The sequence below is a fragment of the Mya arenaria genome, chromosome 17, assembly GCF_026914265.1.
Source record: "Mya arenaria isolate MELC-2E11 chromosome 17, ASM2691426v1".
Taxonomy (NCBI): domain Eukaryota; kingdom Metazoa; phylum Mollusca; class Bivalvia; order Myida; family Myidae; genus Mya; species Mya arenaria.
Window position 1 is genome coordinate 31,429,362 of NC_069138.1, and position 25,596 is coordinate 31,454,957.

General features: G+C 33.4%; 2 protein-coding genes across 4 annotated transcripts; one reads left to right on the forward strand and one right to left on the reverse strand.

Moving 5' to 3' along the window:
* Positions 1-1,150: 1,150 nt before the first annotated feature.
* LOC128224439 (uncharacterized) lies at positions 1,151-3,877 on the reverse strand. Its single transcript, XM_052934281.1, has 2 exons — positions 3,623-3,877; positions 1,151-2,971 (listed from the first exon to the last, which is right to left on the reverse strand). The coding sequence occupies exons 1-2, from the start codon at positions 3,693-3,695 to the stop codon at positions 1,692-1,694; spliced, it is 1,353 nt and encodes a 450-aa protein (XP_052790241.1). The 5' UTR covers positions 3,696-3,877; the 3' UTR covers positions 1,151-1,691.
* A 6,494-nt stretch (positions 3,878-10,371) lies between these two features.
* On the forward strand, positions 10,372-24,218 carry LOC128224613 (uncharacterized). 3 transcript variants are annotated; one of them, XR_008259507.1, is made up of 10 exons: positions 10,532-10,606; positions 16,780-17,437; positions 17,625-17,678; positions 17,944-18,438; positions 18,726-18,791; positions 19,559-20,056; positions 20,698-20,782; positions 21,080-21,283; positions 22,453-22,947; positions 23,500-24,218. XR_008259507.1 is itself a non-coding variant. In XM_052934539.1 (9 exons), exons 2-8 carry the CDS (start codon positions 16,786-16,788, stop codon positions 21,237-21,239), a joined length of 2,010 nt encoding a protein of 669 aa, XP_052790499.1. In that variant the 5' UTR covers positions 10,372-10,476; positions 16,780-16,785; the 3' UTR covers positions 21,240-21,283; positions 22,453-24,218. The 3 variants fall into 3 exon arrangements, 2 of the variants coding, with proteins under 2 accessions (XP_052790499.1, XP_052790498.1); XM_052934539.1 differs by lacking the exon at positions 10,532-10,606 and adding an exon at positions 10,372-10,476 and having other exon boundaries at positions 22,453-24,218; XM_052934538.1 differs by having other exon boundaries at positions 22,453-24,218.
* The last annotated feature ends 1,378 nt before the right edge of the window (positions 24,219-25,596 follow it).

Here is a 25,596-nt window from a genome sequence, read left to right on the forward strand (position 1 = left end):
CCTACCATTTTTAAGTATAGTGCACAGCATTTAAAGCGCATCAAAATTTTACTTATACATGTACTAAAGTTAATGAAAAATTATCTACAGGTAAATTAATTGCAATATAATTGGACTCTCAGTATTCATTACTGTATACATATTGCAGCCTAGGCAGGTTATAAGAGGATTATAGAGAGTAGGGCCAGTGATACCAGAGTTCATGATAGGTGCATTTATCCTCTTGTACCCATGTGAAAGCCATTAGAAGGGGTGACGCATTCCTTTGCCCATATTAATGGTGGTATTCAGTAAATACAAAGCCGTGCCTGTATGGCAAATACATGTAAATACTCTTAATTTAAGCTACTTTTAAACAATTGAAACAAGTTTCACAAATTATAAACTTGAAAATGAAAAGTATTGTCCACAAAAATGTTTTGTGAAGTGTAGTTAAAGGTCATGGTCGAAAACAGGTTGTGTATAGGCAAAATTACTACATGTGATAGCCGCCACTTTGTATTCAAAATGTTAACAACAAACGATTGACACGGATTTTATTTTTTTTGGTTTTCAAAGATAAATTATTGTTTTTAATTATACACACAAACATTTATTTTGTATTATCTCTAAGTTATGCAAATGAGAAAAAAAATCCTTATGCGGTCGAAAATAGGTTGTTCTGGGATACTGAAATGTCAAATGAGATGTTGGAAGGTATCATAAACTTTTCATCACTCTGAAATGTTGGTAAGAGATCTATATACTGCATGAGTGAGATTTGTTCGGTTTAACGGTTACATGGTGACAACGAGAATAAATAATATAGTGTTGTAATAACTCTAGTTTCTTAGGGTTATAAAAGAAGGATCTTGCTATTTTTAGTAAAATATTGTTTTTTATTTAATTAATTTAACTTTGTTAAGGAAACAAAAAATAGAGGTAAATACCTAGCTTTTCTTAAAAAACACAAAGAAATATTTCTTAAAACAGTCTTTAATTTTACTTCCAACATTAGAAAAACTGTATCCGTGATTGACAACTAAACACGCATGTGGTTAATTGCAGCAAAATGCAGTTTAAACAGGATCAAATGTAGGTACAATTTAAAATAACGACACGTTTTAAGCGCTTCATTATAATTCTACAATGCAAATTAAAGCTAAAAACCAATCAGCCCACATTTTATTATGCATTTGTGAACAAGATACATTGATCAAGGGAACTCAAGGTGAGACATATATCCTTACAAGGCCTAACATCCAAAAGGGAGACTTAAAGCTTCACAAGACAACATACATAACATACATAGATGCACTCTTACTCCCAAATAAGATTTACCACAATTAATACAATCGTTTTATTTTTCCAAAGAAAATGAATAAATGTCGACAACAATGTTTTTATGAAAATTACCGAGTTTAATTTGAAAGAAATGTGCATAAAACACCTAATGAAACTATAGAAGATCACAGTAAATATTTTAGCATTCACCAATCATTTAACATTTTTGCGTTATTAGCTATTTAATACACGGTTTCAATCGTGTTATCAGTGATTTAAATTTTCCATAAATGCATTATATAGTAAGTAGTTTAAGTTATGTTAGTCAAAATTTATGTTTGTTTTACATGTGTATGTATTGATTTTGAGTAAGAGTGTCACTTTAGTAAGACAAAAATATATATGCAACAATTTGGCCATACCATTGGTCATTTTATGACATTATGTTTTAGGTTTTGTTTATTTATTGGATGCATTATGTCGAACACTGATGTTAAAGACCTGAGTTTATTTTTATTTTCAGCATGAAAGGTCGCTGTATAGCTGTGAGTAAAAAATGTATATCGCCCAGGTTTTCTGTGGAACCCACGAGTTCTAAGGATATGACACACCCTTTCTTTTAGGTCATTCAGTTTTTTCTGTGTTCCGCACATATTTGATATCAAATTCTCCAATCTTGGCGCTGGTTGGTCAAGAAAATAACGAGTGTTCGGAATATACATCCCATTCCTATCGTTTTCTGGTATATTACCTTTATAAAAATATGGAGATGTAGAGTTTATTTTTATATCAATTTTGTACATATCATTTATTCCGCTATATTTTCTATATACTTGTGTAAAGAACTGAGGGCCAAAGGATAGCGTGTGCATCTGGTCTATGTCCACACTGGCTATAGAGTCTAGGACTTGTCGGAAAAATGGATGGTGGGCCCGACACAAAATAATTCCATTGCAGATATGGTTGGGCCAACCCAAGTCCATCACAGAATTTTCAAATGGAGCTGGTACCAATATGCAGGCATACTTTTTTGTGACAATGTTTATATTTCTTAAGCACGTGACATCTAAATCAACATAGACACCACCATACTCATGTATCACAACGTATCTCAGAAGATCAGCTTTTGTAACAGCTTCATGAGCTCTGTTATAGACTTTGAGTAACTTTGGATATTTCTTCTTGATCAAATTCTTTCCATGTGTGTGAGTCCAAAATGTATACTTCCAACCAGAATGAAATTTCATCATCGAGCGAATTTTTGGCACAAATACAGTTGGAACAGTTACTCCAGCCTTTTTATTTTTTGGATCTATCCAAATCTGGTGAATCATGTGTGGAATTCGTATCTCCGCTGATGGCACCGAAGGAAATTCGGCTTCATAGTTTGGCTGAAAACCCATGTAAATGGGAAGGTCACTCAATACACTTGCGTTAATAAACTCTTTCATGGAGCTTCCGGGTAAATGTACGGGTCGATAATGGTGTATTATCTCAGGTTGAATGTGCAGGTTGGTTGTAGTTGCTACATCATCCTCGGAAAAAGCCTCCGAAGTGTTCGACAGATTGCCGCGAAATGTTTGCACTTCCCTTGGCGGGCTTGTAGAATTGTTGCGAACTCTTTGTACTGGAGATACGAGAACCTCTTGCACGCTCGAGTGTCTTCCATTCCATGTTACTTCAACTCTTAGGTTCCATTTCAGTATCGCTGAAATTATATGAAATTGAACTTAAATGTACATGTTAACTAAATAATAACTTAAATGTAATTGAAACGGATGTCTTTATTTATCTTACGACACTCGGTGGTTACAAATTGACCATCCCCCTGTGACATATGCGTGAAATAACGCGTGACATCTTTTTTATAATCAGAATATCTTTACACGTTATGATCTTTTGGGGTTTAGAGAATAATCATTTATTGCCATGCTTATATATTTTCTTCATTACGCATTTTAAAGCTGCCATCCGATAGATTGACCGATTTGACAACTTTGTATTTTTTTTGTCTCAGAAGCAGCTGATTATGGCATCAATGGTTTTACTTCAGTCATATAGAACAGATCTTAAATGCTTGGTTAACTGCCAAGTATTTCCTAAAGCGTTTGTAACGCCTTTAGCCATTAAACATCAATTTTCGAACGTAAATATTAAAGACTACGATCTGATCTTTTATCAACAGTCTTATATCACCGGTTTTAAGACATTTACGCAAAATATGGCTCATTCCAAGACACAACAATAACGAATTGTCAAAATGGCCAATCTGTGAGAGTACAGCTTTAAATTTCACATCTACATACAAACACAGGAGAAAAACACACTAAAAACACTATGAACTTAAACTGTAACTTACCGTAAGATATAAAAATACTGAATGTCCCAGCAACAAACACAGCAACACACGCCTTTTTAAAACATCCAGCCATGACATAGGTGTCATTTCATCTCATAAACTTCCAATGTACTGGATCTAGACATCCCCTAGCTAACGCCATTTTTTTCAATAATACAGTGTTCATTTAAAAAAGTTAAGCGTTTATTATTGAACAACACCAACGTAGTGGTAGTTTTTTTTACGTATGAAATACAACGAACAGCGTGTTATTGTTTTCAACGTAATTTATGGTAATTGATGAAAGCCGCTTAGCTAGATGTTATGCTATGCATAAAACACTTAACTCCGTTACAGTCCAGTGGTTTCGATGTAGTCTAAAACATATTCGTAGCGTCAACGTCAAACACGGTCAAGGTTTATAACATTCGAAAGAGATTTTTGTTGTTAAAGCACTTATTGTTGTTTAACTATGCTTTTGCTGACAGGTACGTACGGTAACAACTCGATTTTACTACATATAAATCTGATAAAACGTTGTTATTTTAGTTTTAAAGAGATAGTAATAATAAATGAAAAACAGAACAAATATGGTTCAAATTTTTTTTTTTATTCGTTTAACGCAGCGTTTTTATAAAGTTATTTTCAGATATTGGGTGTGTACGTTAGTTTCCAACAGTGCATTATGCCCATATTGCTCTCTAAACTTCTAAATTTAAAAGCTTAAAAATTAGTGGCAACGTTTTTGATATTTACGTGGTAAATTCACCACGTATTATTACCAAAATGTTGAAGGTACAGTTTTTTTTAAGTTACTATTTCTGAGGGTTTGGCATTTCTGTTTCTCTGTGAGATGACCAATCGTTGTTCGACAGTTTGATCACATGATACAACACAATTTTCTTATTGGGCTATTTACTCGGCGTTTAGCAATTAGATGCGGCTTGCTTTTATGAATAATAATTTGTTTTCGAAGTAAAAGATCTGCCAGATATTCAGTTTTAAATTAAGTGACCTGTAAAACTTATTTTCTTAGAAGACACACACGCACTAATGAATGACTACAGTGTACTTTGTAATATCAAAATTGCAGAAAAAAGTACAATGATAGAATAAAAAAGTATGTTGGTTTAAGTGCGGTGCGAACACACGACGGTAAAGTCAAGAAGAATTAGAAACCGACGCCTTAACCACACGACCACCAGGATTTTAACAATACATTAATAACATCGCGTGATGCATGGAACAAAAAAGCCGTAATTAATTGACCAATGACGTTGTTAACGTTAGTAAAATTGTGGTCTTCAAAGACGATATTTAAGCGAATATCAAGGTTTTCTGAAGGGTTCCAACTTTTGGTATCTTAATTTTAACACTCCTAATGATAAAACACATTTCGTTATACAAAAAGTGAATTTACAAAAACCTGAGCAAGTCCCTTAAGAACTCATTCTGAAATGGTAATCCTTTTAATAAAATCAAAATAAAAATAAAAATTCATCGAACGTTTAAAATTTATTTTTTTGTACATCTTACACTGATCATTGACACTGATTCAAAATGCACAACTGGAAACGGCCATTACCGGTAAAGCTGTTTTCTATTTCCAGGAGTCATATGAGATATATATTCACAATCGGAACACCTCGGTCATCTCCGCCATACGACGAGCCTCGGATAAATGCCGGTGCATTAGTATAAGAAGATCGTAAAACAGTAAAGGCAGCGACGTCTAGAGATTTGATTGTACGTTATGTTTCAGGCAAGCCTCTTTTTCATGCAAAATAACAAAGCAACACAGAGGTAGGTGTGTTCTGTAATGATAATATCAACTATGTGGTGAGATTTAATATCGGTTTGATCATGGCCTTATTAAGTTTTGCATGAATGTTATCTTGTTCTTATACATGTCAAAGTATTTAAAGATTTAGCTTCCCTACTCTATCAAAATATTAAAAGGGCACGTTCATGGTTTATAAAATGTACCTTTTATAGATTTATTTTTATATTACGAAATAAAGTGTTGCAAATCATTAGGAGTGTATAAACTAGAATATTGACGCCTATTTTGGAGCCATCAACAAATGTTGATACATGCTCTAATATCATCTTTGAAGTCCTCAATTTTGAAATGCGTTACTAACACGATTCAAAAAAATGCTGAGGCGGTTGATTGGCAGTTTCACGTGGTGCTACAAATGTTTTCAATAAATATTTTTAAAACAACAACTTCAGCTTAGTATGAGTTCCTCTGGGCGAGTGGATCGGTTTTCTATTTGTTTTTGGTGTATCATTGTGGGTTCGCTCGCTACTACAACTAACGTCTTGCGCGTTCACTGTGGGAAGTTCACGATCTACAACCATGATCGAATAGTACATCACCAATGTTCAGGTCTTCTAACAGTGAATCATAAATTAACAAAACTCGTTATGAACATAAGGTCGGTATGAATTAAGTACATGTTAAGCAGATAAGATCAGCCCATAAGTATGTTTGTAAGCGAAAAGCAGGTAAGATCAGAAAATGAGTATGTTTGTAAGCGTGGTTGTGTACTGGACAAAGGTACGGTATATTTAACGCTAAGTATTATCTTTCTTGTATATACTTTAATTCCATGAAGTTTTTTTTCCATTTTCTTTTTTCATTTGATTTAGAAAACAAAATTGAAAAAAAGAAATGGACAACAAAATTCATGGAATTAAAGCATATACATAAACGACGGAATTGAGCGCTAAATATACCGTAATGAATTCCCAAACGCTTATGCAAATAAAACTATTTGAGTGTCATATGTTATATTTTTGTATACCTCCATTTAAAAAAATATATTGCAAAACATAACAAAATACACTAATAGAAACGTGAACAGATTACAAACTAATCTACTTAATAATAACCTTGATTTGAATTATTTATTCATGTTTTGAATTAATGCAATGCAAACAAGTATGAACAAACGATCCTTTTACAGACTTCGTACCCGGAACATTCTCATCATGGGTATGTCAACATAAATATCGGAGACACGACCGTAACATATGTAATCATTATTTTCTTCGCGCAATACTACTAGATAAACTCTGGATTCAAGTATCCATTTGTATATTTATAGAATAACTATGATAACCCCATTTGCACTGAATAGATTGTGTCCCCCATTATCAACATCTACAAACTAGTTTTATGTGCATCTATGCCAGGGGCAGATCCAGGAATTGACGTTTAAGGGGCGTAACTCAGGGGCGCAACCTTTTGACATTCGCCTCTCCCTCAGAACCGAAAGCATATGGCATAAATTATATCAATTTGTGTTTACTGCCTTAAGACGAACTTTGTGAATTTTGAGTTTATTTATCACTTGATTCTCCGATATTGAAACAAAAGGTAAACTTGGACGATTAAACCCGGTGCGCCCCCTCTAAATCCGCTAGTGCTTTTATCATCTTTGATAACACGTTTTTTGCTACACGTTAAGTTCCTTACGTCCTTAAAAATATTTAGAAAATAGAAAGAAAGCAATTAATTTTACGAATATGCAATGGATAAAAATTGAATAATGACAAGTCTAGTGAAGAATTTTATTTCCCAAAATTATATGTGGATGCTTGAATTTGTTTATTATAATTCAACTGTTTCTTGGTTGTCGCTATATAGAATCGATCTTACATCAATATAGGTTATTAGTTTTGATATTTTGTTATTGTTAAGTCCTCATCATCATGATTTGTGTTTATAGTGTTAATAAACTAATTAAAAAGTTCGATGAAAATTATATTCAATGCTCCCGACGGCCTAAAGTATCAACATCTTGTCTAATAACGAAGAGCGGGGCGACTCTTTACTACTTCTCCCTAACACGTTATGTACTAATACTCAGGGTGTGGAACTGCAATTGGAGCTAAGGAGACCACCTTGTTTAATGATAACACAACCTTATTTTTACCTTGGATAAGGGCTTTCTACAATTCGAAATCGGTGGGAAAACGTTATAACATTTTCTCTCTTTATTCTTCAGGTAAGACAGTAATTCGATGGAAAAGTGGGGAAAACATAACATAAACTCACCTCCTGAACACCTTCCTAAATAGGGGCGATCACCATATCGACAGAATTCATTGTTGATCGGATAGTGTCTAAAATTTTGGCACATGGAACTGTTCCTAATCCGGTTACATTTATGTGCTAAAATGGTTATCATCGTTTAGCAGTATCTGATAAATTCATATTTCGTAAAAGTTGCTTACCTCTCAAAATCACTTACGCATCTTTAAAAGGACTTCAAAAATTGATTAAACAAAAGTTTTAATTCAAAAGTTGGCATAAGAATGTATAAACAACATAATCGAAATGATCGGATATAAATAGACATGCAAAAACACTAAAAGAGTGCAAACCTCAGAAAATGTTTTTTCACTTATTATTCCATGTCTACATGTAAGTTATGCAATGTAAGTTAGCCTTATAGATAATTATTAAAGTTTGGCATGTATTAACCGACTTTCCAGCACGAAACGTGCACTAAATCATTGGAGGAAATTGAAAGATAAGGACTAAAAATACTAAAAAAGAAATGAAAGCGTTTTGAATTATAAAAAAGCATTTTGCAACTCTCACATTTCATACACACTAAGATAATTGTCAATGTGTGTGTGAACTATTCCACAACCAACATATAACGCCTTCGTGGTCTTGCAATAACTAATTGTCTCGGGGTACATGATAACGTCTTCTTGGATAAAACAGTTTCAAAGTCTCCTGTCGCGATATCCATCACTAGAATCTTATGCTCAGTCCAACTGCAAACCAGTACTTTGTTCCGTTCGAAAGAAGTTAAACCACTCAGATGCAACAACTCATTAGCATCGTGGTAGATCCTTACTTTATCAGTCGAAAGTTCTATGTTGACAACCGACTGTTTTTCACTGTCGACCACAGCAATTGCAGTTATATTTGTCAGATTGCTTAACAATTCAGTACCGTCATGGAACGTTTGAAAAAACCTTTATATCTTTCCTTCAAGTGACATTAACTCTACCTTTACCAAATCAATTAAAGAAACTACTAGAGTTCTGTCCTGAATAACATATTCAGAGACGGCACTCGTCAACTTTCAGACGTCGAGCTTTTTGTAGTCGTGTGTCATGGACTTGTATAAAACGGATTTGGTTGTCTGAAGGATAGGTAGCTGCGACTTCCGTTTCTGACACTGAAGTAATATCTTTTGCGAAAGAGGACACGCACTCCATGCGTCATAAACGACGTCCCTTTTCCATAGACCAACTTATTTAAATTCACAAAATTTAAAACTAATTTGAAGAGCAGAAGTAAATTGATCGCTGTGCTTTGATCAAATTGTGAGGATCAATATCTGATAAAGGTAGTTCATGCGATCATGGTTTAATTTAGTATCGTATGCTTTTTATATTAGATTATATTTGTTAAAGACGCACTCTTACTCCAAAATAAGCAGTACGACATTAATAAAAATGATATAATTTACCGAAAAGGATGAATAGATATCGAAAAAAATGGTTCTTATGAAGAATACCCTGTGAAAATCGAAAGAAAGGTGTTTAGGATACAACCTAAATTCTCAGCCAATAAAATTGCCGACAGGCATCATTAAGTATTACGCTTAATCATTATGAGTTCCAACTTTCAGGGGAGTTTTAAGGCCCGCCTACTTTGAATCATCCGATACACACTCCCTGCGTCAGATTTTGCGTTTACAAGGTGTCAGCCAAAAAGGTTGTATTCTAAGTAAGTAAGGCGACCTGAAATCATATTTAGATGATTAGGAAGGGCTCGTACGCTACGCCTACTACGCCCATTCTTGATAATTAAAATCTTATTTCATATCATTTTGCTATTACAGACACACGGTATTTCTACCTTACGAGACAAACGTTGATCACTGCAAACCTTTAAAGATCCACCAGTCATTTAATATGTGTGCGCTTTCAGATATAAAACAAACGAACACAATCTAGTTGTCAGTAATTAATATTTTTCATTAATGTATTATTTAGTAAGTAGTTAAAGGTTTATCACTCAAAATCTATGTCTGTTATCCATGCGTATGTTTTTATTTAAAAGCTGTACTCTCAAAGATTTACCGTTTTTACAACTTTTTTTTTTATTGTTTTGACTTGAAAAGTGCATATTTTTGCGTGAATATCTGCAAAGCAAAGGTAAAAGATTTCTGACAAAAGATCATATCGCAGATTTTCATATTTCCTTTCGGAAATTAATGTTTTATGGTTTAAACCGTTGATAACGGATTCAGAAAAATGCATAAAACATTTTTTTTATCTTTAATATGAAAACCTGCGATCTAATCTTTTGTCAGCAGTCTTATATAACTGGTTTCCATGCATTTTCAAAAATTTGCGCGTTCCAAGACAAAAAATAAAAAAAAAGTTGTTAAAACGTTCAACCTGTGAGAGTGCAGCTTGAAATACAAGTATCACTTTAATGATACACGTTTGCATGTAGGCGTATAGCACTTGGTAGCTGTCCTAACAATGCTATTCAAATATTAGACACAAATTCAATCTTCAAGGACATGAACGCATACTCGTTCGATCAAATCCGTCAATTACCAATTACATAAACTAAAATAAGCATAAGTGTCAAGTATCTTTGTAAAGAAACAACCATTGATTGCTATTAAGGTGTATGATTATTGAAATTCCAAAGAAAGTCAATAAGTTTAACTGCTCAATTGAAATTCCTACGCGACATACTTGCATTACAGAGAAAAAGAAAAGTCTGATATTGAAAACCGTGCATATACATCCGAGGGTGTCTTTTAGTTTTTCGCATAGATATTAAATGGAAAACGGCCGAGGAGTTCCGTGTGTTACGTAACCAGGTAAGAATTATATAGACGTAGTTTAGTTTCTCCTTTGCAGTTGTAAGAGAATGGTCACAAAACCTATACAGTTAAATCGTTTTAAATGTTTTGTTTAAACAGGAAGTTTAAAAATTTATAAAAGTACCAGGTAATCTTGTTTTCCAATTTATTTGAGATTTTAGATTAAATTAAATGAAAGTATTACAGATTTTTTATTAAGCATGAATAGGCGAAAGTTGCTGTGTAAAATACATTGTACACTGTACTACATAAAAAGAATATAATCATAACTGCCAGTGTTAAGGGCCAAATGCAATGTGAAACACTTTTTAAGTGTCAGAGAAAGGCAGTTTTAGATTATGTCTTAAATATTTAGCTCAAGTATATACAGCTTTTGTTCTCGAGGCACCATGTGTCTAGCTCGCTATTTGTTTGCATACTGCGTCATCGAAAACTAACATGTAGTATCAACATTGTCTACTCGTCGTCATGGCACTAATAAGACACATCATTCCAATATCTATAAATAAACAGTTTATGATCGGACAAAGATTAATTTTCATGGACATGAAAACGCCATATTACCTATCTATCAATAAAGTCAAAATGTATATCGTCTCGGTCAATTATAATTGCTGATCCATATGCCAGTTTATAGGCTAATAATTGTATATTATTACATTATCTATTGATGAATAGCTTATACTAGGACAGTGAGCAATCTTCATAGACAGAATAAAACGTAATATTGAGGCTACCGTAAATAGAAATTAGGATTTCAAGCACTAAGAAGTAAACATATCAATAAAGCACTAACTATAAAAATAGATAAGTCAATGTTGGTATTTCCAAACAAATAAACTTTAGACTGCCTATGACCAAAACAAAATTTCTGAGTTCTTTCTCTACAATGTTCACATTTAGCATCATTTGAGTTCTATTAATCTGAATACAACAAATAATGACATATGCTCAATCCACTCTGTTAACGCACAGGAACATACAACATTTGTTGTTCATTATTTGTATGTTTTTGGTTAAATGTCAAGTCCATTAATCATAATGTACTATCTGCGAATATGATGCATGCCTCCATGTAACTCCATGATTACCACGAAATTACTCAAGTTACATTAAATCTCCACCATTATTTTCTTAAAGTATGTTACCTTTGATGCATGCAAAATCAACATCATTCATTTTATGTGTTAACATACTTTTAATGTCAGTAAAACTACTTTCTTCCTACATTATTGGCTTTGAACTGTGTTGAAAATCTGTTTATGTTCAGTAGCCGGGACACGCATTTTACATTCTGCGTTTATTAGGTTGCACAATACTATACAAAACAACATCTGTTTGACCTGTCCCTACTATCACAAAGGGTACAGTGACTTTCCATCCACAAACAAATGCCAAATGTAATGAAACCATGTCATGACAAATTTGTTATTATTATTGTGTGTGCATTATTATATGGTTCGTTGAAAAACATATCCACACAATAAGAATACCTTCTTTACCCTTTACAATGGTACTTGATGCATTAAGGTAACTCCGTAAATATTTAGAAATCTTTGATATATTCTAACAGTAATTAACCTTTGATGAATGCATATTCAATACCATTGATTTAAAGTAGTTCAATACTTCTATTTGAAGTGTAGTATTCTATTTTAACTTTCATTATTTTGAACATAAATGCATTAATCATTTGTATTGATATTTTTAAAGAATATTCTAACTGAAACACTTGTAAATAATAAACTTTAAAATAACCATGGAGAACAATTTTCAATAGACGGCACACAGATTACGTCAAAAATATATTGAATTGTGAATAAATCACAATAAACTAGCTTAAACGAAACAGAAAATCGCCCCTCGTGAACATATCTTTGACACTCGTGACATAATATAAATAAGAACATTGAAATCAACAAATATTTTCTTAAGTATTGTCCCTCTTTTGTACCAATATGCAATACAATTTTGTACAAAATATCTACTTTTCAGCGCAAGCATACATTAAGTCCAAAATGCGTGGGATTCAAAAAGATTGGGGTGATACGATAATACTTGGCTGAAAAACTCTCACGCTTCACTTGACATTTATGCCTCCAATGACAATGTCGCAAAGTGTATTTTATGACTATATTAAAATTGAAAACTTGCGATCGAATAGGCGGCGCAATTGAAATTGAAATAGGAATCGAATTGACACAAAGAAACACACTGAGTAGTTGCGAGTATGATGGGTTTATATAAATGTACAATATTCCGTATAGATTAGAAAACCATTTCACGCACACAGCATGTAAAGACACTATAGTGGACACCCTCGTGATCAGATCATGGACACCCTTATCTTCACATAATGCCATCAAATATTTAAGTCGTGTTGATTTACATTCGTGTTAACAAACTATAAATTAAAGCAACGTTATGGAAGCAAATTTATTTAAGATAAATTCACATTAAGTAAACTTGACAGCAAACACAAAACATTACTGAACTAATATCTATTTATTCATTTTACACTATGATACCTGAGAGGTTCAATTATCTTATTTCAATGAGGTAATATTGACAAATGTTCAATCGACAAAAATATTGATTTTACTCGTAAGGTATGTTCAAGACAATTAACATTTTGAATATTTAAGGCGCACATTATAGCTTGAAGCATTTTATTTAATTTAAAGGAGGGTAAACAACTGCATTTATGTGAAAGCAATTGGTTCTAGATTAATCTTTTCAATCTGCTTAAAAGCGTTTCACAAGCCTGGTTCTATTGACAATATGAGTACAACTGTTTGGAAATATCCATAAGGTTAATCTATAATTTGACCGTGCATTTTACTAATTTTGCTGCTACAACGCCAATTATCTGCAATAATTTACTTGTAGCATTTTAATCACTGAATTTTATTTTATTATAATGCATATATATATTTTGCAATATGTAAATCTCAATTGCATATTTCTTTAACAATGTTCATTTGTTCGTTACATATCCACAAAATTACAAGTACATGCTTATGATATCTATCTTTAATGCTTTACGCCCTAAGCGCATTTTGTTGTCAAAACGTCTTATTTCTAAATGCGGCGGTCCAACTTGGATGAAGTTATGTGATATTATATAAATAAATGTATAGCCTTACGGCAGTCACGTGGTAGATGCTTACCAAAAGATATTGATAAAACATTGTGGATTTGAAAAAGCGTCGAGGATAAACTTCTGTTAGGGTTTCCAATAAAATTACAAAAATACAATAACATTTGCAATAGTGAAAAGGAATTGTTATCGCTGTTTTAAATTATCAAATAAAACACTTAAACCTATTCTCTTTTACTTGGAGACTTTCGAAGTGGGCGTAGGACAAATTATTGTTATAACAACATTGAGTCATGGTCGACTAAGACTTTGTGCAAGATCTGTGTATTCCGGACATAGCTTCTGCACTTTATTTCGTTATTTACAACTCTACTTTCGGGAACAGTCGGTTGTTCTTCATGCACTTGAAACAATTGGTGAATGTGAATTCAATATTTATGAAAGAGCTCTTTAAAGGGGTTAAGCACTCCCAAAGAATGTAATTCAAGCATAATTCCCTAGTTAGTACGCAATATATGAAAACAATCATCATAACCACACATGTAGATGAAACTTTATGGCTGAGCCATGCATTTCTTTGATCAATAGTTGTAAAGACTGCTAAAATACACATGTGCTTACTATTTTGATAGCACATGTTGCACATAATGAGTGATTTAAACTTTCTTTGGTAAAAGTGCATCTTTGAGTTTGCTGCCCTATCTCCTTGTAACTATCTACAAACTAAATTTCGGGCTAGAAATATGCCTGAACTATGTATTTATGGTCTTTATATTTATATTGATATTGTCAGGTCTTTTTTTATATCGTCAGAGTTGTTGAGTGAGTGTACAACTGTTATGACGGCAACATTTAAGGACATTGAAGGTTGACCTATACAGATGTAGGTTTAACTTAAGGATGCAACAAATTCGTCCTTTATTGAACACTATATAGGATACAAGTATGAAACATACGGTACCATTCAAATGTACACACACATTTGTCATTTATATTAGTGGACAACTTGCTCCAAATATATTTCACAAAGATACGAGCTGCTTTCATGATAAACTAAGTCTGCCTTCCAAATTGCTAAAATTGGAAGAGACATGTGACATAACAATATCTTGTGTTAAAGATCTCCGAAAAATTGAGGAAACTGTGGGAAAGTAAATTTGACTGTTATACGCATTGATATCTATTTTTAGACCGGGGGGAGACCAATTTTGTATTTGTTTGTGAACATCGTTAATCAATCGATTGGTTTTGATTGTAATTGTATAATTATATTCAGAAATACATTGAAAATACATAATTAGAGCATTAAAACATGCTGATCTATTAATTTAAGATTTTTATTTCATTTCGGTCCTATTACAACCCACAACAAACACGATGACTTATCTAAATATAGTAAGTAAGAGACGATCTAACGACTACACGATATTGCAATTGATTCCAGATAGTATATATTAATAACGATAAAGGCAATTATTGGAACACTGGTAATGGTATCTGCTTTTCTTACAATCGCGAACATCGCTTTTTCTCGGGTTACATTTAATGTTTGGCGGACTGTAGGTTATGCTGGACTGTTTTAATGTCCGGTCCTAACAGGTCACTATTGAAACATCGTAAAATTACTCTAAATAACTCCTTAGGCACACTTATAAGCGTTCATTTATAAAACTTCAGAATGTTGGCCTCTATAGCATATATAATACATAAATTTTAAGTTGATGCCGAAGAAAAAGTAAGTTAAAAACTTTAAACAGTCCAACATCTTTTGCCACATAATGAGATACAGAATAATTAACGACTTTTCTGAAATCATTAAATAAATATTTTTGCCATCCTTGAAAAAAAAGTAAATGCATAAATCTCAAACATATCTGGAGTTAACAGAACAAAAACAATTTCTGGATGAACAAGTTTTATTATGAGAAATTATATGAATAAAACGAACGAGTGTGTGTTTAAAACATTTTGAGATATTGACTTCAAACTTCAAATACAGATACATCTTCTTCAGGAGATGTACAGCGCTTAAGAACCATATCTCTGGCTCCAGTAATATTTTGAGTTAATGACCTTTGTTCCATCTTTGTTTGTTTTGTCTGCAGAATAATTCGAAAAGCTTTGAGGTATTGATTTCAAACTTATATTAAGCTAGATCTCACTGAGAGAAAGTCTATTGCAAAAGGAAATAACTCTGACTGCAGTAAAAGGTTATCACCCTTTGTTAATTTGAAACTTTTGTCCATAGCGCACCTCAAGAGGTCTTTGAACTTCAAACGTCATATACAGACACATCTCATTGAGGAGATGTACAGTGTAAACGAACCATAATTTAAAATGCTGTATATTTTTGTTATTTGTCTTTGTTAATTTTCCAACTTATGTTTTGTCCGGAGAAAAACTTTTGTCTTTGAGGTACTTACTTTAAACTTCAAAACTATACATAGATATCTCCTCTTAGAGACGTGCAGTGTACACGAACTATAGCTCTGGGTGCGATTTTTTTTTGCAACGATTAACCATGAATGATCTATAGACGGTAGACGGGGCTATTTGCTTAACTATTAATTCTGCAAATCTATTATTAAAGGCAAGTGTATGTCTAAATATTTTCGATAGTATACTGTATGCTTGTTGTATCCAATTGCTACTGTATGTGTTTTGTGTAAGAGTATAAGCCTAAATAGACACTGGTTAAACAAAACACTTTCTATCCGTTGCTTTATTTATTTTATTCATTTTGCCTTTAGACAGAAAAATAATATTTTTGGATAAAACACGCAATTTAGGCATATACGAGTTAAGTGTTTTATCACATGTGAGAATTATGAAAGTCGGTTTCTGTGTAACAATTAATTCAAAACTATTCAATGTCTACTGATACAATAACAACTTAAATTATTCTTTCTACTACAGTAAAATATCGTTATTTTGTAACGCTAATGATAACTTCATGAATGCATGAACACTGTGTGAAATATTGCTGTTAATGAATGTAGTAAAGACGCGAAGTTCATTGTTCCTTTTACGAAGCAAATATAAGGGGTCTCGAGGCTTCAAACAACATGCAAACGGTCAAACCACTTGTATTTATATTGATGTTTGTTTCAATCACATACACTATCGATTGAGTACAAATCATAAACATTATAGACGGTTAGATAGTATGCACTCCATAACGTGTGTTTTTCACATTTCAGGCAAAAATGGCCGACAACTATTACAGACTACTTACACTCCAAACCGATATAGCAACACCTGTTTTACGGGATTTACTACAGGACTGTGCTAAAAAGGACACGAGTACAGGAGAAATTTTTACAACATTGCAACGGTATCTCTTCTTGAAGGAACCTGTTATTGGGCATCTTTTCCATAATGAAAAGTGGAAGTATAACAAGATTTATCCAAGCGGCAAGCCATCCTCTTCTTCCGTAGTTTCGGATGGAGGCACTTTTGACGTGTCTATGCTAACGTCATTGTTGTTAGGGTTGTTCAAAAACGGGAAAACGCCAGTCCTATCTTCGGCCACGGCCATTGATGTGAAATACATAAAGGATGTTCGAAATAGCGATAGTGTTGCTCATGGCTTCTCTACCAACATATCGTTGCAGGATTTTGAGAACACATGGAAAGGCATAGAGACCGCAATACTCTCGATTGCCTGTTTAAAAGGAAACGCCGCGTATTTGGATGAAGTTAACACGCATATAAATACGACGCTACTAAGCAAACTGCCTGGCATGTGGAATTCTTGTGCCAAATGGTTTACAAGTGTAATTGAAGAACAGATGGATACAATACGTTATTTGAAAACAGTGGTAGACACTGGAACAGAAATGCAAAGACACCCGTCTGGTTTGTATCAAAAACATACATTATGCATGTCTTTACATTGTGTATGGATTGAATGTATAAACTGTATTCACACATTTAAACACGAATCTCTCTCTCTCTCTCTCTCTCTCTCTCTCTCGTGCTCTAAAAATATACATATATAACAGTTATCATTCGTCGTTAAACATATTTTATAGTATATTTCCAGGTAGAGATCAAAAACGCTTCAAGACTGTCAACGAAAAACATAAGACGCTGAAACGTAAATATTCGAAAGTTTTTATATCATGAGTTATCGCGCTTTTTAACTGTGCTTTAATTCAAAGTTCAAGTTCAACACAACGTTTATGATTTGCTTAACACAATTTTTGTAAAAGTATTCAAACCGTTTTATCACACCTTTCTCAAGATTATCTTGTTGCTTAAAATTTGAAAATATACTATAAACTTTTAAATTACGTCATATAAATCAAATTTATTTTCTGATTTACAACACTGTATCATCCAATAACTTTGTTTTGTTACAGTAAACTTTAAAACACTAATGGCTAATAGCTCGCACGATGACATTGCGCTCTCCACGGCCACTGCAGAGATACGACAAACACTGACGAGAAAAAAACGAGTTATTGTCACTGGCGAAAGTGATTCTCAATATGAATCTGTAGCTCTGGCAGCAATCAAAGAACTGCCAGATTACGACGTAGATTTTTGTGTTGCAATTAACGACCCTCAAGAATGGAGAGATATGGATGAGGAACTCGTCAAGGTTGTTGTGTTTAAAGACCCGTTTGGATCAGAAGATTGTAATCGAATACAATGCAATACAATGTTGGAGATATTTGAAAGAATTGAAAAATCGAAAACACGAAATATGCCTGTTGCAACAGTTATTTTGTCCCAGAAGCAAATTCTCGACTACTCCTTTTCGTTCGTCAATGATCATGCGCATGCTTTCTTTGGGGACATTTGTGAGCCCTGTAAAGCTGGGTCAGATTATTCTTGTCCAATTGACCTTGAAGGTACTGTTCAGAGCAGTGTAGAATGTTTTGTTAGTGTTTTAAACTTTGGGCTAACGTATAATTACTCGTATAAGTAGTAATTTTACTTATAATCATTTCATTTTGATGTCTTTTCCGAATAAAAAGTATAACTTATGTAATATTAACATCATTCCTTCTTGTCCAAGAATCATACATTAAACTAAATAAAAGTACATTTTTAATTAACTGTCGATTGTACAATTTGATCCACTCGAAGATCATAAAATAGCTACCTTAAATTTGCTTTTGTTTCATATTGTTTTCAGTTGAAAAAAGAGTTTCACTGCGAAAAAAGTACCAACCTCGGAGCCAAGCAATGAAAAACATGCTAGGTAGATATAACATGAATTTTGTTTTGCAAATAAGTTTATGCAGCTTCCGGTTTGAATGAAATGGGCGTATACTTACTTGATTCAGTCATATAAACATTTAAACATCATTTTCTTAGGTTTTTGATTTTTAACTTATCTATTTGACTGAAATCATTCAAATTTGAAGGCTATATTGTAATTTGTCGATGTGCTCAATATAAATTTCTTTTATTAAAATCGTTTGCAATTGCTTTGATCAACAGTGCATGTGCTTAATTAACCTAAACGTATCGCATTACTTCATAAACCAATTAAGGTAATTATTAGTATTTTCGTTGTCCATGGGTGGATTTCAATATGCAACCTAAGGTTATCTTATGTTCCAACATCATTTACACACAAGACTAAAATTAAATACGACTCCTAAACTAATTTTGAAGAATATATGATTAGATGTTATAGACCGAGGTAATATTTGCAACAGTTTTAAGTCTTTATCTGTGCCATTTATAACCCTCATTTTGAGTCAACATGATTTGTTTAACAGATATCTTGTTATACTTATAATATTTGTATAGAGCTGATGTTGTCTCAGCTTAGTTTGAGCAAGGGGACTGTGCAAATGCACTTACCCAAATATTTATTTTCAAATGTATTTAAATACATTTGATATAGTTTTCGTATGTTCATGTTGCTTCTTGGATTGGTTTTAAACTGGTGACTGAACGTCCACTGTGGATGTGATCTTGTAGTTTCCACTGAATTGTAATATATTGTGTTCTTTGTAGATATGTCTTCTGTGTATTTGGAAGGGCTGCAAAAAATTGGAGTACAGGATACAAAATTTGAATTTGGAGAGCTCGAAAAGTATGGCTGTTTGGTCGTAACAGGCGAAGAACCATCGGACGTCACTTCGTTTGTTGCAAAATTAGCCACAAGAGAAAAGGGAAAGAATACAGTTGTTCTTCAATGTCCATCGGATATACGACATGTTGAAATAAATGTCACTGATACACTGATAATAGATTTTTTTGCTGGTCAATATGAGCTTGAACTTGGAAAAGCGAAACTATGGATTGATAAATTCGACTTGCTATACTCGCTTTCCCAAAAACTAAAGTTGTGTATCATTGTCTCTTCAACAAGACCTGTTTTAGATGCCCTTAAAGAAAGCTTACCTCGAAATCAGCCTGTACACAGCCTCCTATCGAGAGTGGTTGACATTACAAAGAACAATGTTCCACAGGTGATGAAATTGGAGCCTGATGCACAAGATTTGGATGCACGTATGTTAGGACTTAAATAAAAATAACTACAATTTAGTTATGATTATACTAAGGCTTATTATGTACCGTGTGTAATCAATACGCAGACTGTTCAAACTGATGTTGTGCTCTGTTTCGTTACACTTGTTATGGTGTGCAGAACTAGGTTGAAAATGGTCGAATAATGATTTGTTTGCCTATATTGCATATATATATATATATTATACTACAGAAATATAGTTAAGCTCGATTGTGACCAGACGCAAATAACTAATTAAATCACTATCAAGCCGTTTCCTAGACAGAAACCAGCACTATGTCGGTAGTAATTGACAAAATGAAAACCTTCCTGTAGGAAAACAAACACATAACCTCTTGAGTCGGAAACAAACACATATACAAAGAGACCTCTCTGACCCTTCACCCCAAAGGGCACATAGTTGGCCTTTTATAAAGACACTTGTATCGGTTTGGGCACAGGCAACACACTTGACAATTATTCATGCGGTTGATCTTATCTTGAATATTTTTGCATGTGAGTGATATTTACTGTTGCTTTTTTTAAAGCAAACACAAAACCAACATACGGGAGCTGTTATCATTTATCTGCATATTTTTAATTATAAACCTTCATTCAAATGTGTCCAACCAAATAATTTCAGAAGTCGTCACGTCAGCTGTGACAATGTTTGGCAAAATGAACAATAAAACTGTACGAGCAATCGAGACGTCAACTTTAATGACAATGTAAGTACCTCAATGTAAAACATGTTTACATAATTTTAAAGTATGAAACGGAACGGAATACTCAGAAATGAGCAGTATGAAGAAGTTGAAGGATTGTTTTACAGGAAAGGATATTTACTGATTTTATTCACAAATTATCACAATGGTCAAGTTAACTGACACGGATGAAATAAATACGAATTTGATTAACACAATTCGAGGCCTGCCCATGCATAACAATTATCGCAATTTTTGTTTAAGAAAGTCACTATATACATAGCAACATTAACAACTCTGGTACCTCGTCAAAACTTGTAGAAATCAGACGATAAGTGGACCTCCTCCTGTCCTTGGTTGCCCTCGAGTGTCATATGCACCAAACAAGCTCCAGAACCGCAAGAACAAGCATCAGTGGTATTCCGACTCTTATCGTGGACCACCGCATAAACGAAGTCGTATTCATAAACTGCACTTCTAAGTGGAATAATTCAGAGGAGCAACATCAATACAAACATTGTTAAGGTAATCATTCCGTTAAACACCCAAGTCTGTTATCAGTTGAAAACTGTCCACCTTGAACCAGAGGCGTTGCATCATATTACATGCTTAACGTATCCATGTTCCAAAACATCGACGACTAATTGTTTAATTTCGCCCTTGAAGAGAGCAACTAATAGAGTTAACAAGTATTGAAATAAGACTACTGTTAATCTACATAAAATTATATTGTTGTGACAATATGATGGCCATTATCTTGTCATGTATCAGGCGGGACAATTTAAATGGTTTTTACTCGAATTTCGTTTGAGCTACATTGTTTGGAAATTGTTGGAAAATAATAAATAATTCGTATATGATTGTAATTGCTGAAGATCCATAGACTGCATCGAAGCACTTGCAAAAAAATATCAATATGTATGCCCTTATTTTTCTCACACTTCTTGCTGGTGGCCTGAAACGTGTCCAACGTTAAAACATCATTCTGAATGCATTGTCTAGCAGCAAACAGAGACATGCTTTTTATGAACATATGCTTATATATCTACACGGAGTGATACCTTAAACTGCCAGGGCATGTTCCAAGGCAATCAAATCATTACCATTGATTTAAGGTATCCGACTTACATATGAGCTAGTTCAGGGTAAAATGTTGATGTCTGGTGACCAAATGAAATGTTGGTGTTCTTTAAACGAGTTTTGCTTATGTAAGCTTAGTGCCTAAAACAAATTGTATTTTGTTCTTTATTTCAATTTTAATCGGACAATCGTAAAGTGACTATAGAGCATTTTCGACGGGCAAAAACTATTATTTTCGTAATTTTTATAACAATTTTACTTTTGATCACAAATCCCCTTTGAATAATACACAACATATTGCGTCAACAGGCATCCAAAATACACACAATTGTTGTTCGGATGCTCTAAAAAGCGAGTAATGGCCGTCACATGGAATGCGTTTTCATGGTATTCAGAGTTACTTTATGTTTAGTTTTAAGCCCCATACCGCAAACTGACAATTAATTACCATGCTTCAACAAGTCTGATTGCAGGGAATAAGTATCTTTTAATTCGATTTTAAACCAGAATAATGCAGTTTTAAACACCAAATATAAAGTAATCTCTTGAGAATGTATATTTCAAATACTATAAAAATCAATATACATGTACGTACGTATTCCTCTCTTTTCCAGAAAGATCCTCAAAAAATGATGTTAGAGGCATACCTTTTGACAATCGTCTAAATAACTTGGACGATTAAATAGGGGAGTGGGCGCCGGGTGAGACCCACCTGGATAATCCTGGCGTTTCTGCAGTGTACACTATATATATATTGTTCTAGTTGTTGTTGCTGTTGTTGTTGTTGTTGTTATTTCAAAGCATGTATACATGCATTTTCTTAAAAAAAACAATGATATATTAACTATTTTTATGTACAAATTATCACTTTGAAGCGATTATCAAGATTTTTTTTTGTAAAAAAGTCGATCAAGCAGTCAGTAATTTCAAAGCATGTTATGATGTCTGTTCTTGATAAAAAATATATTTACTGTTTTTATGCACAAGTTATCACTATGAATCGTTTTTCAACTTTTTTTCAATAAATTTGATCAAGCACTTCAGCGGCCTAGCGTCCTAGCGGCGTAAAGTTATCGACCTGGTGGCCTAACATGATTTCCTGTTTCAAAGTATGTATAGATACCTTTTCTTCTTAAACAGTCATTTATTTACTATTGTATGCACTAAATTTCACTCTGAAGCGATTATCAACATTTTTTTCAAAATAGTCGATCAAGCAGTTCAGCGGCCTAGCGGCGTGAAGCTAGCAGGCTTGCGGCCTAGCAGCTTAAAAATGGTTTCTATTTCAAAGCCTTTATACGTGCGTTTTCTTCGAAAACAATGATAAACTTATGGTTTCTATTCACAAATCAACATCCTTTAGCGAATATCTGCATTTTCAATTAAATTAATACTCGATAAAAGGTCTTCCATATTCATGTAATCCATGTGAGGTGATGCCCTGTACTTCCTTGGTATATTTTTTAACCCTGTACCCCGTTCTTGTATAAAATATTATTGAGTCCCTCAGGGTTGACCTTTGGGTAATCGCGACGATATGTCTTATGAACATCATCGGTCTTTCTCAATATTACTGATATTAAGAAAAAAAATGAATTAATTTGGGTTGAACCTACAACTGTTTTGGATTTGTGACTGTGTTTCTTTATTTTATTTACTAGCGGCACTAGGGAGCTATCCATAATTCGCGGTTGTTCCGACTATTATCTGCAAAAAAACCAGGTCCCCATTTGCTGTCATCATACTTTCCCCTGTTGACTGCTACCTTTTTGGCTTATGCAGTAGTTGTTCGGACAGCGCAGTGGTTAGTGCACTAGCTTTTCATCAAGGATATCCAGGTTCGCCTCCTGGTCACGGCATATTCGAGCGTGTTGTAGTCGCCAAGATGGACAAATGTGCTACCGCCAGTTTCTTCACTTAACAAGACAAAGTTGTCGCGAAACATCGTGCCTACGAGAGTGATTAATCAAAAGTCATTAATGAATACTTAACAATTGTCGAAATACATTTAAAGTTTAAAACTAAATTTTTGGCTAGATTTAACGGTCTGTGTCGTAGGCACTGTTCAGGCGATATCGAAGAGTATAGGCATATTACGTAAATGAGGCACCTGACACTAACATCGACGACAAACTCATGATTGCATCAGTTGTTGGTGCCTGCCAAATATCAGAAAGTGAAAAGGCTCTCATTTAACATAGTTAGATTGTATCAAGACCGTAACTTGTTAATCTACATTATGTATTGTAAATGAAAATGTGACTGCGATTATGTTTTTATGTAACAGATGCGACAAAACGATATAACTGTCCGAATACTGTTTACATAAATGACCAGCAGAAAGAGTTATTTATTTAAATATTAAAGCTGTATCACTTTGTAGTTTTGCACTGCTTAAATTCCCAATATATTATTTTCGGACTTTTATTACAATTATCATTCGGCACTGAAAACTACTTTAAATGATATCAAATTAATATGGGGTCATCAGGTACCAAAATGCACCCATGTGTTGGCCGGATCCCTTAAAAGTAAGTAACCGCTGTTTCATGGAATCATTAAAGCCTTTGGACGGTATTCAGTGATACTAAATTTTACATCTTAATCTAAGCCCTATAACCAAAATTATACAATTAGCTAACACATTTTAACAAATGGACATGTTTCCATTTTGAAAGAATAGAATACTAATTATAAATTTCGGGAATTTTAAAACATTTAGAACACCGAAATAATGCAATTTTAAAATCATGTTTCTTAATCTTTTGAAGAAGTATTTTTCAATTACTATCAGAATGTTAAATGTACAATCTTATTATTACGTGTTTTCCTCTTATTCCATGAACTGAATACTTAATAAGTATAGTTAAAATTTATTAAACAACGAAAGAAATACTGATCTATTTTGTTAAGTAAGACGATTGGATACCAAACAACCTTAAATTCAATAAGGGTCATCTACTGAACATAAAAGTTATTTTCTTAAAAGACACACACTCGCAAATGAATGTTTACAGTGTACATTGTGATATCAAACTTGCAGAAAAAGTACAATGGTTGAATATTAAGGAATTCTGGTTAACGTGAGTAGCGAACCCACGCAGGTAAAATCAAGAAGAATTGAAAAACCGACAACTAAACCACACGACCACCAGGAATTTAACAATACATTAATATTTACATTCACACTTCATTCCTTAACGATGGTTGTTGTTTATCAATTGCACTTTATTTCTGTATAAAGTGCAATGGCATTTCCCATCGATATCTCGTGCGTTTGTTCGATACTCCTGTCCTGTCATTGGGCGCAATAATACCAAGGGGCGGGGCATATTTACTACGGAACTATTTTTTTAATGAAATCGTAGTTAAATTATTGACAATATGCAAAACTGTAATCTGCAGTAAAGCAGTTAAAACAAAATAAGCAAAGATAATTTGATTTATTTTAATGTAGATAATTTCATGATGGAAAAGTTGAAGAAACGTTTGTGTTTAAAAATGCTGTTAAATGTCACGAAAATGCAAAAAACATTAGTTCAAAATAACCTTGTATGACGTCATGAGTGATGTCATTGAAAAAGTTTTACATTAAGATCGATTCGGGCCGCAACATAACTCGGCAGCTGCATTTTGTTTCGACGCCATTTTTTGCAGTGTTCATTCGATTTGAAAGTGTTGTTTTTTTCGAAAATTGACTGGATTACTGGGATTATTTACACACAATACCTATTGGGTAATCAATTAATTACCTATTT

Bases quoted from the DNA above. Each gene is read 5' to 3' on its own strand.
- LOC128224439 (XM_052934281.1), bottom strand. From the start codon at position 3,695: ATGGCTGGATGTTTTAAAAAGGCGTGTGTTGCTGTGTTTGTTGCTGGG. The intron at 2,972-3,622 runs GTAAGTTACAGT...ATATAATTTCAG, and splicing joins CAGTATTTTTATATCTTACG to CGATACTGAAATGGAACCTA.
- LOC128224613 (XM_052934539.1), top strand. From the start codon at position 16,786: ATGGCCGACAACTATTACAGACTACTTACACTCCAAACCGATATAGCA. The intron at 17,679-17,943 runs GTAAATATTCGA...GTTTTGTTACAG, and splicing joins AAAACATAAGACGCTGAAAC to TAAACTTTAAAACACTAATG. The intron at 20,783-21,079 runs GTAAGTACCTCA...CAAAACTTGTAG, and splicing joins ACGTCAACTTTAATGACAAT to AAATCAGACGATAAGTGGAC.